Source organism: Sceloporus occidentalis, unplaced genomic scaffold (genome assembly GCF_023333645.1).
Source record: "Sceloporus occidentalis isolate IW3139 unplaced genomic scaffold, rSceOcc1.0.p SCAF_11, whole genome shotgun sequence".
Lineage (NCBI taxonomy): Eukaryota > Metazoa > Chordata > Lepidosauria > Squamata > Phrynosomatidae > Sceloporus > Sceloporus occidentalis.
Window position 1 is genome coordinate 12781455 of NW_028316991.1, and position 18593 is coordinate 12800047.

At 41.5% G+C, this 18593-nt stretch overlaps 1 protein-coding gene across 1 annotated transcript in view; it reads left to right on the forward strand.

Annotated features, from left to right (window-relative positions):
• The window catches only part of LOC149305589 (intermembrane lipid transfer protein VPS13B-like), a 383703-nt gene that overhangs the window by 240475 nt on the left and 124635 nt on the right, over window positions 1-18593 (forward strand). The window contains exon 30 of the mRNA XM_089477585.1: window positions 7370-7573. Coding sequence (XP_089333711.1) covers window positions 7370-7573 — 204 coding nt within the window. The remainder of the gene's footprint in view (window positions 1-7369; window positions 7574-18593) is intronic.

An 18593-nucleotide genomic window follows, 5' to 3' on the forward strand; every position in this document is an offset into this window, starting at 1 on the left:
GCCTGTCGGCAACGGAGGTTCACAGAACACCAGGGAGTCGGGAGAGAGGCAGAGTGGTGTATGGGAGGGGGGAGGAGTTAGAGGGGTGTATGGGAGCCACCCTCCCATACACCACTCTGGCTCCTCCCCCCTCCCATATGCCACTCTGCCTCTCTACCCGGCTACCTGGTGTCTTGTGAACCTCCGTTGCTGACAGGAGGCAGAGTAGAGTATGGGAGGGGGGAGGAGGCAGAGTGGAGTATGGGAGGGGTAGGAGGCAGAGTGGAGTATGGGAGGGGGGAGGAGGCAGAGTGGAGTATGGGAGGGGGAGGAGGCAGAGTGGAGTATGGGAGGGGGAGGAGGCAGAGTGGAGTATGGGTGGGGAGGAGGCAGAGTGGAGTATGGGTGGGGAGGAGGCAGAGTGGAGTATGGGTGGGGAGGAGGCAGAGTGGAGTATGGGAGGGGGAGGAGGCAGAGTGGAGTATGGGTGGGGAGGAGGCAGAGTGGAGTATGGGTGGGGAGGAGGCAGAGTGGAGTATGGGTGGGGAGGAGGCAGAGGGGAGTATGGGAGGGGGAGGAGGCAGAGTGGAGTATGGGAGGGGGAGGAGCCAGAGTGGTGTATGGGAGGGGGAGGAGCCAGAGTGGAGTATGGAAGGGGGGGGAGGAGGCATAGTGGTGTATGGGAGGGGGAGGAGGCAGAGTGGTGTATGGGAGGGGGGAGGAGGCAGAGTGGTGTATGGGTGAGTTATAGTGGTGTATGGGGGGTAAAATGAATTTCAGGGAGGCAGAATGGCGTATCTGGGGGAGTTAGAGTGGTGTATAGGGGAGGTAGAGTGGTGTATGGGGGGTATAATGAATTTCAGAGTGGCATATCTGGCGGAGGCAGAGTGGTGAATCAGGGAGAATTTCAGGGTGGTGCAGGGCATTTATGGGGAGCGGAGTGGCATATCAGGGTGCACAGTGGCATATAGGGCATAAATGGGGGCGGGTGGCATATTGGAAGTTATAAGGCATATCAGGGGGGCATAAGACATATCTGGGGTCTCAGTTGGATATCACTGGCATATAAGGAGTATAAGGCATATCGGGGGCACAGTGGCATATCAGGGGCACAGTGGAATCTCTGGCATATAAGAGGTATAAGGCATATATGGGGCAGAGTGGCAAGCTGGGGGTCAGATGTGCATAACTGGGGGATGAAAGTGTAAATTGTACGTTTTTTATTACATTATTTTAAATAAATAAAAAATTGCATTTTTTATCCGATTAATCGATTAATCGAAAAAATAATCGGCCAACTAATCGATTATTAAAATAATCGTAAGTTGCAGCCCTAAAATCATTACAAGATTTCGTGGGTTTTTTTTCTTGTTCACCTCATGGTTACAGAGAGAAAAGGCAGTCTGTGGCAGGGCCAGCAGTTTCTAATCAATTTCTTGTCCTGAATCGCTGTCCCTTCTCCTAACCCACCCTTATAAAATCAGGAGGGCAGAGAATATGTAATGGGGAGGAATAATCATGCAGATCCCAAATAAAAGGATAAGCCCTTTCACCATGAAGAAGCATAAGACAAAAAGTTGGGGCCCACTTGTGAGCTGTGTTAAGGGCCCTAAATAACATTTTGTAGATGTGGATGCCAGCGCCTCAGAATATGCCATTCCACGTGTGTGAAGTTATGTTGGTTTTGCACATGGATAAGCTAGTGATATCGTAACAAACACAATAATTTATTTGGGTCAGCATGAAAGGCTCCAGTTGGGCCCCAAGAAACCTTTAGGGGTCTCCTAGGACCTGAGCCCCACTGCACAGGTCTATATATATATATATATATATATATATATATATATATATATATATATATATATATATATATATATATATATATACTGCTTTTTTAATCTGTAGACATGGGTGCGTTTCGTGTACAGAACTGTGAGATATGGAATATGGGGGGAAATGACAGATGTGCTTTAATGATTTCTAATGCTTTGCCTCTTTGCTTCAGCGGGCTTGTAACATGCTTCACATACTTTAATGGAGACCATGCAGTTCTACGTTTATAGTCCAGCAGGCGTGCATTAGAATAATGAGGACGGGATGTATAAGGGTTGCTAACGTTTAGACTGACCAATGTGATGTCGCCGCAGATTACACAAATTTGAGCACTTTCCCTGTATTTTGGTTCTTGGGATGTTCATTCCTGGATGCGGTTCTACTTTATACAGCTGTATATTTGTGTTGTATGCAGGCTTCTACAGCTGTTTCTTTTTCTTTGTCTCTCCCTGAGACACCTATTGTGTATTTATAAATAACAAGCTTTTTGAGGTTGACAGAGATGATGCCACTGCTCCCCCCACCACCCATACGAAAAGTAGATTAATTAAAAATTGATTGGCAACAATGGACGGAGTGGACAGAGCTTAGCACTAAGCCCCGCTCCATCCCTTTGCCTTCCATGGTGCTCCAGACAGACTTCAGGTCTGTCTTACAGATCCAGAAACATTGTGAACAGTGCCGCAGCTCAGTATGCACATATGACCACCAGTGCCAGCAAAACCGTGACATTACCCAAAAGTCAGGACTGCAAACTGAGACAGTTGGGAGGTATATATATATATATATATATATATATATATATAATGTCTGTAACGTCAATATTCAGAAAAGGTTTGGTCGTATTGTCCGTCCAAGGTTTGGGTGAGTTACCCTATAAAGCAACGTGGTTTTATGTCATCACGCAGGCATTTATTGCTGAATGCATAAAAATATATGTAAAGGGGGTCAATAATCCAGGTTGGCCTGTGGCCCCATCAGAGTCAGACAAAATTGTATTTTCCCATGTCACACATTTAATAAAATACATTCCTTGATATAGAATAGTATGTGTTTATTGTTCAAACTCTTCATCCTCATTATCTGCTCTTTCATAGGAAATGAATGCGAAGGGTAAAATAAAGGTCATGTATTATTTTTTTTACACGCGTGTAATTACGCAGTGTCATAATACTGCATGGATTCTGGATGACACATTTAAGACTTGACATGTGCTTTGCCAAGAGGAATGTCTAGTTTTGAGTTTCTTCTTGGTTTCCTGAATCTTTTTATTTAAGATCTCCAAGGATTAGTAGTTCTCAGAGCTCCCTGGCTGTCTGGAGACAGAAGTATAACCTAATACAGCTCTTCCTATGGTACCTGAGGTCTCTAAGGTTTATTGATATCCACAAAAAAGAAATAAATCACCTCTTTATTACCCAGTATATTACTACAGTATGAGTTTACCTTCCAGTCCTAGAAACAAGGGGGTTTATCAAGAAGCATTGGATTTGGTCTTTGTCGCCACAGCAAAACTGTAAATAAATCATTATTTTATCTACAATAGCGGATCACTGCATCCATGCTCTTCATCTTCTGCTACACCAGTGTCTTTCCTAAAACCCAGCTAGAGCCTCAAATGCGCTCCTCGGCGTGTAGGATGCTTACCTGCTTATTGGAGATCAAAAACATCTAGCAGGGAACCTAAGCTTAAGAGAGATGCTACCCAAAATCATGTCGCATGCAGTGTATTTGCCAATATTTTCATTCTTGTTTTTGCTGGTTTGGCCTGTGATACCTGTACAGGAAGATAGGAATATAGCATGATCTGTACAGACCAGCTGAGTTGTATCTATTCTTCACACACTGATACATATTACTATACAACTAAAACGCAAGAGTGGAGAACATGTTGAACTCATTTTGGGGGGCAATGGTTGGGAACTAAGCCGTTCCTGCTTGATTAAGAGTTATTGTTATATAGCTTCAAGGACAGAACAATCTTATCTGCAGTATCGTGAAGGGTGTCTGTCATATTCCATTGGGTCTTTGGACTATTAGTGAAATTGGGTACAGGAGCCAAGCCATGTTCCCTAGAGCCCTCCATGGGGCTGCAGAAGCTCCCCCCAGCCGTCATGTTACAAGTCTCTAGCTTTGAAAGCAATCCATTGATATTCAAGGTAGAGATGTAGGAGGGGGTACAACAATGTGGGACCTCTGGGACATTCCAGGTGAGCCCCATACACGTAATACCTTGAAGGCAGCCCTGCATGAGAGGCACAAATCTGTCCTGCGCGGCTGCTCCAATGTCCATCACGGTGAGTTAGGCCTCCTTAGGTCCTCCCCTTGTCTTAGTCACCCTGACTCTCCGAGTGAAGGAAACTTATGTGGGACAGATCACCGAAAGAGTCTTTATAATTCTCTATTGGAAGAGTCAGTAACACGGTTTCCACGTTTGAGGTGAATTCAGTGTGACAAATGAGGTTGTGCAGGGACCTGGCAGTGATTACTGTGTAAATGTTATCTCATGGCTGGAGGAATAGCTCCTGGAGACAGGGTGGTCCGCCGCTTCATTATATGCAAAAACAAAGCTTTCAACATCCTTACATCACTTGTGCCAGTGCAGCTTTCCTTCCAGTTGTCCTTTAGTTTTTAATGATTTATGTGTCTCGGCTTTTACAATTATGGGCAATCAAGTCTATTTTCAGTCTTTGGAGCTGTGTCAGTCTAACAGAGAAATGTGTTGCAATAGTTGGGGAGCGTAAGCCAGAAATAGGAGAAAACACACACAAAAATGTGATTGTCTAGACCACATCACTTTTAAAGTAAGCATTAAAAAGCAAGTTCGCAGAAAATAAATAATAATTAGTGCAGTCTTTTAGCTGAGCTGCTACACTGTATTTCTGTACATTAGGATGTGACCGGGCGTCCACTTCTTATCAGATTCATTATTATCGATCAAGGCAATTTTAACATAAAAATGTAATTTTCTGGTGCAGTTACATTAAGAAAGTAGCGACTATCTCACATGCAAAGATAAACGAAGAGCTTCAAGAAAACTTCCTATTAAAGGGGGTGTATCAAGGCCCCATATAAAACAGTAACTGATCATTTCCTCTTAGAGTGCCCCCACACGTAATGCAGCTGAAAGCTACGATTGAAATCAGGTTTATTAAAGTGATTACGTAATTCATGAAATTCTCAAGAATTTTTTTGCAATTAAATAGATTTTTCAACTCAGCAACCATGTGCTAAGTACAATAATTAATGAAGAAGGTATCGAAGTATCCTGCAGTCCGATCAGAAGCACCTAAAAGATGACTCGTTTCAATACAATGGAGAAAACGTACATGATTTTTCTTGGGTCAACGAAAATGGCTGTTTCTCTCAATAGTTCCAGTAGCGTTACCAAGACGATATTTTGACAGGAATAGTCATAACCATACCGAGGGTTTTTGCCCCGATTTCAGTGTCTCGGAGTAAAGTGACAGATTCTCAGGGTCACACAGTCTGGAGCTGACTCCTGCCTATTCCACAATAATTCTACCTAATTGGTGCCTTTACTACAGTGTGCTAAAGTTGATATCCCTGCTTGAATGCAGGGGTCTCAAGTGTATCTTACAGAAAACAAGTCAAGATTCCCTTCAGGGCCACTATTAGAGACATTTGGGGAATCGCAACATAGTATTTTCATGATGGGCTATTTAAAAGGTTAATATTTCAGGAGTCTCGGGGTCGGATCATTTAGAAACTCCCAGGTATGGGCCATAACCTGAAAAAAATAAAAAAAGACTGGGACATGAAAGATGTCATTTATAAAACAGAAATACACAGAGGTTGTCAAGGACCTGAACCCAAGATAAATGCATTTGGGCGAAAAATTGCGAAAGGTATGATATAAGTTAACAGAGAAAGGTAATACATAAATTATACGCTGCAAATACATTGTATTTACATAAATCCAGTTTATATTACTTAATGTTACTGGTAGGGCTGTTCATGTAATGGTCCGGATGGTTATAAACTAAAAGCTGGCAAAATCTAGCATAAAGTGATATTTCATGCATTTTTTTTAAATTCTAAACGAGGTTGTACAACAAAGGCCTTTTGATCTAACTTTACATTGTTATTAATGCACTGCGCAAAGATTAAGAGGAAAGTGGGCTGTTATTTGAATGAAGCCAGGATATTTCCCCCATGGTACCACTGAATAAAGCAGATTTTCACCACGTAATACCATATTAAAACACACACACACAAGCACATGACTGCAGTACCATTAAGTGCCTTTGTTTTGGCTAATATTTCCAAAAATGTACCGCAACCTTTATTTGGGTTAGCCAAAGCAAATAAGCATGTTAAAGTATGACCTGATGTCACTCATTGGTTTGTAATATAAATGAAGGTACATGAATTCATAAAACTGCCTTGGTTAGGGAAATAAATTACGTCAACGTGATCTCTGGGAAAGAAGCAGTAAAAAGAGAAATTTCGGTTTCTAATGTGCACGCTAATACTTAGGTGAAAGCTTTTAATTACATGTGCCATATTTTAAGCACTTAGCCGAGACTCTGAACTTCAACTGTAATTATATATTAAAAAAAAGAAAAAGTCGTGGAAAAAATAAAGAAGACAGTAATGTCTGCTAAAATCAAGCTGCTTTTTCAACAGACGGATTCCTTTATGTCTGGCCCAGGGGAGTCCAAAATTGAAAATCCCACAAGACTGGGCATACTTGTTATGTAGAAGATGAAAAAATATTTCCTCCATCCAAAAAAAAAATGTTACTTGGAATGATGCCTGGATAAGCAAATATTTATTAAATCTTCATCAAGTCTGTGTATCCAGTAACCAAATCTGCCAGTTCACTTAGGGAAACGGCAATGAAAAATACTTCCAAGAAGGAGATAACATAAGTTTTTTTTATGGAAAATACAAATTGGATAAAGCAAAAAAATCAACAACTTGGCATCTTCTTTCTTTTATCTACAAAAGCAAAGATTTTAATTACAAACGTGTGAACAGAGCCATAGAAATTGGCTACAGAGGGTAATTGTTGTTTCATGTGGATAACGCGCTGGTATTTTATTCACACTATATTCACAAAATCTGTACATTTGTTGTGGATAATAATGCCCAGAGAGTCGTTTTGACCTGCTGCTTTGCTAACTGGCCACAAGACAGCTTAGCTTAATGGGGATTCAACTTGGTAAAAGTGTGCGGGTCCAAACTTGAGCAACCAAGAGTAATGTAACATACATTTGAACTGATTACTGATTTGAACTGATTACTGCTGTGTGTTTGTGGTGGACAGAGCTGCTCCGTCGATGTAGTTTGTGCTAAGGAACTTTCTTCTGTAGGCAATTCTTTGGCCAGTTCAGCCCTCATGGAAAAGACTTCCTTGTCTATGCAGCTCTAAACATCTGCATTTACTGTGGGAGGATAGAGTTTTATATGAGATCTCACCAACATACTACGCATTAAGAAAATAAAATATATGGGGTTAATGTGAAAGAAGGACTCTTTCAGTGCGTTTATACATTTTACTAATTACACGTATCTGTTTTTTTCCCCGTAGACGTGCCTTGAACCTGGGAATTCTTAGGGATCCGGGATCAGAAGTCGAAGACCGACAGTACCAGCTTGACCTACAGTCTATTAACATAGGGACTGCCCAGTGGGAGCAACTGAAACCTGAAAAGGAGAATAGCAGCGGGGGTCATCTGACGGAAGGAGACCGGGGATCACAGAATCCAGCTTTGGAATGGAACATGGCCAGCAGGTAACGCGGCACTAACCTATAGATTTGGTCTAGACCATAGAGGCGTGCTGAAGGCTTTAGAGAATCATTGTGAGAAGTGTTCCTTTTATCGGCTGATGAGCCATAATCCATCATGTTTTTATGCATCATGTTTTTCATGATATACTTCAACACAATTCCTTGTCCTTTAGAGTAAATAATTTCCTGCTGTTGTATCTTGAACTATTTTTAAAAAGAACTCTGTTAGGATGCCAGTTGAATCCTTGGTTGTTTTTTTTTAGACATCCAAGCCCAAAAGAGAAGTCATGTAGAGAAATCGTAGTATTAAAATTATCATAAAAAAGCTGCTTAACGTGTCTGCAATGCAAACTGGGTACATCTTCACTCAAACCACACAAATGCAGAAAGTCAATTTGGTAATGATGATAACTTTATTGGCTGAATGACTTATAATGGATTAGAATCTTATAAAACTATCTAGGTCTCTTCTAACCTTACCTTGATCTCTACTTCATTGAAATTAGATTACATTAAAATGGATATTGCCACATTGGACCTAGGTAATCCAAGAAGACTAGTGATACCTTTTAGTGGACCAACATTCCTAGAGTAAGAACATAATCTTCAGAGACACCAAGCTCAACAAAGATCCACCAAAGGGTATCACAAACGTCTTTGGACTATGAGATTTAGGGCTCAGAAGCAGATTTCTGGATGAGTTATTAATATTAAAAGTAACACTAGACACGTAGAAGGAACTTTGGATAGTAACTCTGAAATGATTTTCAAATAACCCATGAGTTTATTACTCATTTCATATTCAACCACGCATTCTTGTGATTTGATACATAAATATTACTATAACTTACATTTTAGTATGTTCATTTTATTTAAAATTTTCAGCACTTTACAAAGAGAGAAATATGAAGAATTAGTTGTAAGGGGAGAATAAGTCTTGCGTTACTAATGTGCACATACAGTTCTAATCAGCATTACCCCATCCCGTAGACATAATTATGAGCTTGATCCATTTCTAGCTTTAAATAAAGGTCTTTTTACGAGAGGTCTCAGCGTATAACAGTGTAAGAACTTGACTGCATATTTAATGCCCTTGTTGGTGGTCCGAGAATTGTTCATGACAGGGAGGAGCAGCGTTATGGCAGCAGTTTTATTTGACATGTAAAATGTTTTTGGCAATCCCCTCAATATTAGCGCAATTCAGAATTCCGCCGCCCGAGCTGAACAGAGCTTTCCGAATGTGATTGCTCTATCGTCCTTTTAAGAGTGGAAAGCAATACAGTTTGTTTGAAATTGCGTAGCTACGACCATTAACACCCATGTGTAATGCGCCCCTGATTATTTGTTTTAGTGCTAACAAATGTTCCAATCAATATAGCAAGATTAACCGGAGGAACGTTAACACGGGAATGATTTACATTTTCAATTTGACTCATGCTTTTTGTATACATAACAGTGGTATGTTTATTAGGCTAGTTCTGCTGAATGTGATTGAATGGTGTAAAACATTCCAGAATACATTATCTTCTCTATGATGTGGAGTTTTATGCTCTGTAACCAGACAAAATCTATAACTTGCACTTTTATAAAAACAAACCACAGGTGGGCTGCTTTAATATGTACTCCGGATTAAACAAAGGGCTTTAAAGAGATTGTAAATCGGGCTTCTACTTATCTCCCCTCGCCCCCTTAGCCGTGAGATAAATTCGCGAAGGACATAATACTGCTGCTTGAACCTCGCTTAAAAAACTGGATCTGTGACAGTTCAAATATACCAAGCATGCTTCTGCTTTCAAGTGTTATCTGGAAGGAACACAACATTCGGTCAGAACAAAGTAGCATGGGAGTGTTACTCAATCATGTATAGAGCTATGTTTATATGGATGTGTTGGCTCAAACAGTCCGACAAATTGTTATTAGTTAGGCCTTCAATGTCCTCCTCATCCATCCTGTTCCTCAGTATTAAAGGCAAACTTATTTAGGCTAAGGCGGTATATCGCAGTTAGATAATGCAGCCCTAGGCCAGCTGTTCCAAGACTGTGCCAGAATATATAATATGATATGAAGCGGATATGCACAGTGCTATTCCTTACGCCTTTCAAACATTCTAAATGTAATGTTTCATTACATTATAATATATTATAATATATATTATAATATAAACAATATTATTATTATTTTTTATTCATTTGATTTCTACAGCACCATGTTGTGCAGCTCTGTATTTTAGAAGCAAATATTTGAGACATATACTCTGAACTTTATAGGACACAGTCTACTAAATTGAGAATTTTAAGTGACCCCCTTGCTGCCTTGACCAACTAGAATAAATTAGAAAAAAACATTTTGTTAGCCGAGTTCCGCAGGGGTTTTATTAATTTCAATTACAAGCTTTATAACATCAGGTAACTTTGTTGCTTGTTTAGTCTAGAGGGAAATAGCGGCACATAACTTCCAGCTTCATTATAAACGCCGCAGGAAACGGTGTTTATAAAATTAATAACTCTCTTATTCTATCATGAAGGTCGGACACGGGCAGACAGGGCCTAAACTCTCACTTGGCCTGAACTAAAATCAGTTTCCAGAACGTGCGGTCCCGTTCTCTGTCTGGAACTGAATATATTAATGAACGCGCTCTTCTGTGTTGGTGGTGAGGCTGCAGTATGTTTAGCATCTCTGGACAGCTGTCTATGCATTTTCCAATGGAGAACGAGCTGCTGACAGCGAACACATTTTTCTTCTGTCGGGAGTATTATTTTAAACATCGTGCATCCACTAGCGTCAACTCACAATATACTCAATAAATGCCGTGGGTGATATCTATAATGCATGCTATACAGTCATCCGCCGGCCAGCACACTGACCGGTTCCATCTGGGAAATGACAGGGCTGAGTTCCTAAGACACGCAACTGTCCAAGAGTTAAATGATCATCCTCCTCTTTAAAGAAGATCTGCCTCGATTACCATAGAAAACCACCCAAAGCAGCCATTTTATCTCTATGACCCTAGGATTTCTATGGTTTTTCCTCCGTTATTCTTTTCCTTTTCCAATTATCTTCCTCACAGCCTTTGTAAGGTCAGGTGAGGAAAAGGGTAATAATTACACAACATGAAACTAATTAATATGTAATATAATTAGTTTAACCACATATATACACTTCTCAAATCCAAACGTCTCCATATTGATGGCATTCACTCAGTGTGTCCTGCTCACGCTCCTGGTCCTGAGAGGGTATTACCTGTCCTCGCATGTCCTATAATAACTTTGTTTCCTTTATCCCGTCTCCCCGTATTAAACATGCAGTGTTGCCGCTCTCCACTAGCTGGCCTGCAGCTTTCAAATTCCAACTTGGTCATAAACTACCCTGACATAAGTGCTGTAGATGGACAACTTTATGATGTCACTACTGCTCTTGGAAGGCTCTTGGTGGTCACTGTGCACAGATTCCTTCTCCATGTGCAGCAAAGTACTACTAAACATAAAACGGCATTTATTAGAGGATTAAGTTTTGTTAGTTTGCGAAAGTCCATAAACGTAGGAGTCCCTGTCTGACTCCAGTAAATCTTCTGCTTTACTTGGAAGTTCCCATATGTGAATCGATGGAAGTTTTTGCCTTCTGCAGGCAGTAACTCATTTCTCCTCCTTCTTAGAGCAACCAGACAGTGATCTTGATCGTTCGTCTGACATAAGGAAGAGCAGTCACTAGCATGGATTCTTCTTCCCCTGCCAACACTAGTTGTTTCAAAGAAAGATTTGCTGGCCTGAAATACATACTCAGCCCCTGAAAAATATATCTAACAGATGGACTCCGTCAATGCGAAACAGTAATGCTCTCTTGTAATTGGCCATGTCATACTTTAGATCCCTATAAAGGAACAAGGAACGTCAGCTCCCTGTTCATTTTCCTCCACACCCTCTCCGTTAACTCAAGCCTTTTTTTTTTTCGGCCTTGCTCCAAACTAGCCCCAGCAACAGCTGTGGCCGTGGTATTTTGTTTTTTGGGTATAAGCAGTTGAATTGTTTCCAGTCCCTGCTCTTTTTATTTTTCTCTGCCTGAAATGAGAAAAATACAGATGTATAATGTGCCTTGAGTTATGTTCCATTGCAATAGCTTGTGGGTGATAAGGCACTGTACCCCATGCCTGCCAGCACAACTTGTTCTCATTGAATACACATGTCTATGTGCTTTATACATAGTGCGTGTGCGTTAAAAGTTATTCCACCTCCTGGGGAGTAACAGGGCGCCGGAGAAAGAGAACGGCTTACCTAAGTGCCACATTTGAATGGATGGAATTTATTGCAACACTGCACCGAAACATTCGGAATATCCAGGGTTTTTAGAAGGAGATATCTGATGACATTCGACTTTATGATTTATTTATCTTTTTTTTGGGGGGGGGGGTGATTTTGGGGAAAAAACCTTGAAATGTTTTCTATAGAAAGTGGGCTGGGCAATTACGCTACTTTATTCTGTTCTAAAAACCGTGATAGTGGTAAAGGAAGAGCTAGATTAGTATGACCACTTCTCCTTGCTCATGGATTGAGATGAGTATGTGTGGACCAGCGGGGTATTCTTTCTAGGGTGGCATGTCTGAAGAACATCAGCAGGAATACATTGTGTCAGAATTGACATGCAATTTATCTGTAATTAGCAAAGAAGTAAACTGCTCCATAATTCAAATCCAAAACTATAAACGTATACATTGAATAAACATGAGGTTTTAGTACTGTATTTTGGACAAACCACACAAGCTCACCTGTAACCTCAACACTGCCCATGGAAGCTGAGGAACAAACAGTGTCAGTTAGCCAACATAAGTGGTCTTGGCTTCTACACAGAAGTGAATATCTGCAATAAGAAAAAGGATAAGCTTTATACGCCTCAACCTTACAAGCACGCTTATACCAAGAAGAAGGGACATCATATATCTTCCAACCCATGTGTCATTACACAATTCAATAAAAATATATGTGTATTTTATGAGCATTGGGAGGTTGATGTAATAAGCTTACAAACAGACACCGGGTTCAGCAGAGATCATGGTATTGGAATACCCTCCTCCGCAAGCTATGCAGTGGGGGTGGGGGGTTCATGGTTTTTAGGATCTAGGTCAAGTATAGGACTGCACATCATAAGTATATCAGGAAGTTATAATATAGTAGATGTAAATCTTAACTAATAATAGCTTTAATAGTTGTTTGTAAGGATGGGTTTTCTAACTGTACATTGGTTGTCCTTTATTTTAACAAAAAAAGACAAATCTTCTCTAAACTTTTGCAAACAAATTTCCATCTAATTGGAGATTTTAAACTGTAGGCGGTGTTGTTGTAGTCCAGTGTTAATGTCTTTCTGCAGGAATTGTCTTTGTAGGCACTTTGTGGCTACAAAGACATCTCTCTGGATCATGTGTAGAAGTCTGGGTTCCCATGTGGTTGTTCCTTCTATTGAACAGAAAGCAACAAAAGTCAAACCTAAGGGCACAGCCAAGCCTGTGTAAAATCTTGAATAAAAAGTTAAGCATGCACATTAAAGACATTACAGGATGTGAATTGTAGGTCATACAAGAAACAAACAGGATAAAAATACAGCGTTTAATGGGGTTATTGCATTATGCGACCATTTAAATGTTATGGGTTGGGCCAGGAATAAGCTTACTAATAGCAAGTGGTATATGTTCACCTGCCACACTTTTTATATATTGGCTTCCAGTTCACCGTACACATAACCCAAGCTGCCATTAGATTAAAAATGTAATGGAGTTTGGATCTAGAAACATTTTCTGTGATTAATGGAAGGAATGAAATTCCTCCCCGTAATATTAATGATATTGTCTTTTATCTTTCTTTGGCCAGAAATATTCTATGAAGCCTTTTTTAAATATTTGTTTGGATTTCTCTCTATAGAACTAATTTAGTTTGACAGAAACCGTATGTTTTATGAGGCCATATCAGACATTTTGGCTTGGCAGAATATCCTGTTATCCCTCTTTTCTCAATCACTTTAAAACCTTGGGAAAATTGGTTGAGATACATGTGAATGAAAATCTGTGTATTTCTTATGGACAGCAAATTATACTTCTGTGTTTTTCTCTTTGGTTAATATTTAATAGTTTTAGGTAGGTGTGAAAAAAATACTGTAAAGTAAGAATGCTTTCAAAAATAGACATGTTATCATTTAACCCCTTAGCGACAAGACTTTTATTTGTAATACACTACATAACAATAGCTGTTTTTGATGTGTAATTTTCTCTTCTCTCGTTTAGAGTACCCACACAATTTTTTATTTTTTTCAGGACAATTTTTTTTGTAGATACTATTTTGATCATATCATCTAATTTTATTATAACACAAAAATAGTAAAATAATAAATAGATTAAAATATTTGTCCTGATTTTAGAGATACCTAATGTTGACTTTTTTTTTTTTTAAACAAGTTGTAGAATTACTATATTCCTATTTTAATCTGGTCATCCTGCCCCCATGTCCTATTTGGGACATTTTTGAAATCAGTCAGTTCAATATATATTTGAACCCTGAGGTATTTCAAATGTTGGTTATATAACTCTTTCATGCACTAATTTTTTTCACACATATTGTACTTTAGGTGTGAATTTACCGCTCCTGGTATATGTCACTGCCGAACAGACACCCAATATGTATTCAGCAAAATCTCCTGAGTACTGTGATACCCATTTCTAGGGTTGTCAGAGAGCTAAAAGGCCATGTTTGAGACATACACATTTCAGTTTTTAGAGTGAGATTTTGACACCAAGCCTGCCCCCATATCCAATTTGGGACATCTTTGAAGCCAGCCAATTCAACTTACCCCATCAAACCATATATTTTTGAAAACTAGACATCCCAGGGTATTTGAAATGTTGGTATCCTTTCCATGCACTTATTGGACCACAATCCTTTGGCAAAGTTTGTGGTAGTAATTTTTTTGTGTGGTTTTTCCACACACATTGCACTTTGTACAGGAATGAATTTCCAGCTCCTGGTATATGTCATTGCCGCCAATTTAATTTACCCCTATCATACCTTATATTTCTGAAAACTTGACACCCCAGAGTATTTCAAATATTGGTATTTTAATTATTTTCATTTGCTGTGGATTTTTTTAAACTGGATGGTACCCTGATGGTGACATCACAATGAGGGTGCCACAAGGCATACATTACACAGGGCCGGACTGGGACTGAAAAGCAGCCCTGGAAAAATTTGGAGACCAGCCCCATAAAGTTTATCTCACGGTCAAGCTCTTATACCCACACGCACCCCTTATACATACCCGCGTCACACTATTCGCCATTCTTTTTATCTCATTATTTGTATTAAAATGCCAGAAAGCAAAAGTGTTAAAAGGCCCTAATAAATTAAATACATTACACATAATGGGATGAAAACATTTGCTACTGCGAACATTTTTAGATGAAAAAGTTCTATTTTATTCAGTGGAACAAAACACTGATCACATTATTCTTCACGATATTCTGGTAAGAAACTTTTATTTCTTTATTAATTCATGTAGACTATTTTTTTCCATATTTAATAAAAGCTATGATTGAGACATGTTTGGTTTTTATATCCTTTCATTTGACAACCTACCCCCGAGTTATGCACCTCTGCCCCCCTGATATGCCTTCTAACCCCCTATATGCCACTCTGCCTCCAGAAATGCCTTATACCCCCTATATGCCACTCTGTCCCATGATATGCCTTCTAACCCCCTATATGCCACTCTGCCATATAGGGGGTTAAAAGGCATATAATGGGACAGAGTGGCATATAGTGGGTATAAGGCATTCTGGAGGCAGAGTGGCATAAAGGGGGTTAAAAGGCATATCATGGGGCAATCTGCCTCCAGAAAAGCCTTATGCCCCCCTATATGCCACTCTGCCTCCCCGATATGCTTTATACCCTCCTATATGTCACTCTGCCCCATAATATGCATTTTAATACCCTATATTCCACTCTGCCTCCAGAAATGCCTTTTACTCCCTGTCACTCTGCCTCCAGAAATGCCTTATACCCCCCCATATGCCACTCTGCCTCCCTGATATGCCTCAACCCTCCTATATGCCCCTCTGCCCCGTGATATGCCTTTTAACCCCCTTTTTGCCACTCTACCTCCAGATATGCCTTTTGACCCCCTATATGTCACTCTGCATCCAGAAATGCCTCATACCCCTGTATGCCACTCTGTCCCATGATATGCCTTCTAACCCCCTATATGCCACTCTGCCATATAGAGGGTTAAAAGGCATATCATGGGACAGAGTGGCATATAGGGGGTATAAGGCATTTCTGGAGGCAGAGTGGCATAAAGGGGGTTAAAAGGCATATCATGGCACACTCTGCCTCCAGAAAAGCCTTATACCCCCCTATATGCCACTCTGCCTCCCTGATATGCCTCAACCCTCCTATATGCCCCTCTGCCCCGTGATATGCCTTTTAACCCCCTTTTTGCCACTCTACCTCCAGATATGCCTTTTGACCCCCTATATGTCACTCTGCATCCAGAAATGCCTTATACCCCTATATGCCACTCTGTCCCATGATATGCCTTCTAACCCCCTATATGCCACTCTGCCATATAGATGGTTAAAAGGCATATCATGGGACAGAGTGGCATATAGGGGGGGTATAAGGCATTTCTGGAGGCAGAGTGGCATGAAGGGGGTTAAAAGGCATATCATGGGGCACTCTGCCTCCAGAAAAGCCTTATGCCCCCTATATGCCACTCTGCCTCCCCGATATGCTTTATACCCTCCTATATGCTCCTCTGCCCCATGATATGCCTTTTAACCCCCTTTATGCCACTCTGCCTCCAGATATGCCTTTTGACCCCCTATATGTCACTCTGCATCCAGAAATGCCTTATACCCCTATATGCAACTCTGGCATATAGGGGGTTAAAAGGAATATCATGGGACAGAGTGGCATTTAGGGGGTATAAGGCATTTCTGGAGGCAGAGTGGCATATAGGGGGACACACTTACATACACACACATGCCGATTTTTTTTGTTTTTAACAAATACAAAAAAATATTATACAGTACAAAAAATACATTGGTTTACTGACCTTCTACTTCTCTTGACTTACGTCCTCTGGTAGCTGCACACTGTTCTCCTCTATGCTGACAGGAAGTCACTGACCTGACATCCGGTGCTGCAGCAGTCTGAGTGCGAGGGGGCGGAGCTTTCACCCCTCACGCTGCTCCCATCACTATGCAGCCATCAGACTGCTGGGAATGTAATCTGAACGGCCGATGCGTGCTGATGCCGCTGGCCGGAGCTACTTTAACACTTTTTTTTTATTTATATGGTAAGCTGGATCGGCTTGCCATATAGAGTTAAAAAAAAAAGTATTAAAGCAGAGCCGGCCGGCGGCATCAGCACGCATCGGCCGTTCAGATTACATTCCCAGCAGTCTGATGGCCGCATAGTGATGGGAGCAGCGTGAGGGGTGAAAGGTCAGTGCGAGGGGGCGGAGCTAGACGGCCATCGCACACGGCTGCTGGGTGCTGATGCCGGCCGTCCGCATCAGCACTCAGCGGCCGCTTTGATTAGATTTCGGGCAGCCTGGGGGGCAATTGCCCCCCTGCCCAGCCCGCCCCTGGCGCCTTCAGGGTTAGTCTGCCGACCGCCCAGCCCACGGACCTGCCGGCCCACCGGTGGGCCAGTCCGGCCCTGACATTACATGACCCTGAGGATATCTGTCTGAACTTCTCAGCATTGAAGAGATCATTAATTCCCCCCAAATCCTCCAATCACCCTGCTTCACTGTTGCCTACAAACACTAATTCGTGTACCGCTTCTCAGCCCTTTGGCAAGCAAACTGGCTTCATCAGTCCCCCCTGCCCAGCCCGCCCCTGGCGCCTTCAGGGTTAGTCTGCCGGCCGCCCAGCCCACGGACCTGCCGGCCCACCGGTGGGCCAGTCCGGCCCTGACATTACATGACCCTGAGGATATCTGTCTGAACTTCTCAGCATTGAAGAGATCATTAATTCCCCCCAAATCCTCCAATCACCCTGCTTCACTGTTGCCTACAAACACTCATTCGTGTACCGCTTCTCAGCCCTTTGGCAAGCAAACTGGCTTCATCAGTCCCCCCTGCCCAGCCCGCCCATGGCGCCTTCAGGGTTAGTCTGCCGGCCGCCCAGCCCACGGACCTGCCGGCCCACCGGTGGGCCAGTCCGGCCCTGACATTACATGACCCTGAGGATATCTGTCTGAACTTCTCAGCATTGAAGAGATCATTAATTCCCCCCAAATCCTCCAATCACCCTGCTTCACTGTTGCCTACAAACACTCATTCGTGTACCGCTTCTCAGCCCTTTGGCAAGCAAACTGCCTTCATCAGTCCAGAGCACCTGCTGCCATATTTGTATATCTTGTGTTTTTGTGACTAGTTGAGCTGCTTGGCCATGTTTCCACTTCGGCGGTATGGCTTTTCAGCCTCTAGTCTTCCATGAGGAGCACTTCTGAGGCGATTTCTCTGTATAGTAGATGGGTGTACCAGGGTCCCACTGTTTTCCTCCACTCTTAGATGTTTTTTGATTGCAAAGGGAAGTAAGCATGGTGTGCCTCTCATCTGCTGCGAGTTTCCTTGCAGTCCATAACATTGCCCGTATCTTTGTGCTTCTTCAAAGGAGCTTGGACAGAACATCTAGAAACCCATCTGTGTTGAAATTGCTGCCTGTGAGAGACCTTGCTGATACAGTATAACTACCCTTTGTCTTGTTGCTGTGCTCAGTCTAGCCATGCTGTATCACTTTTGACATTATACTATCTTCAGCAACGTCACCTTGTTAGTAAGTTTGACTGCTCACCCAGTTTTTTTGATTGTGTTTCCACCTACATATTAAATTTATGATTATTAGCACCTGTTTGGTATAATTGTTCAATCATGCACCCAACTATATGCCTACAAACTCTTGTGCAAGTGTGCCTTCTTCTTTCTTGTATATGTATGTATAATATACTTTTAATAATTTTGAACAATGTTGAAAAAATTG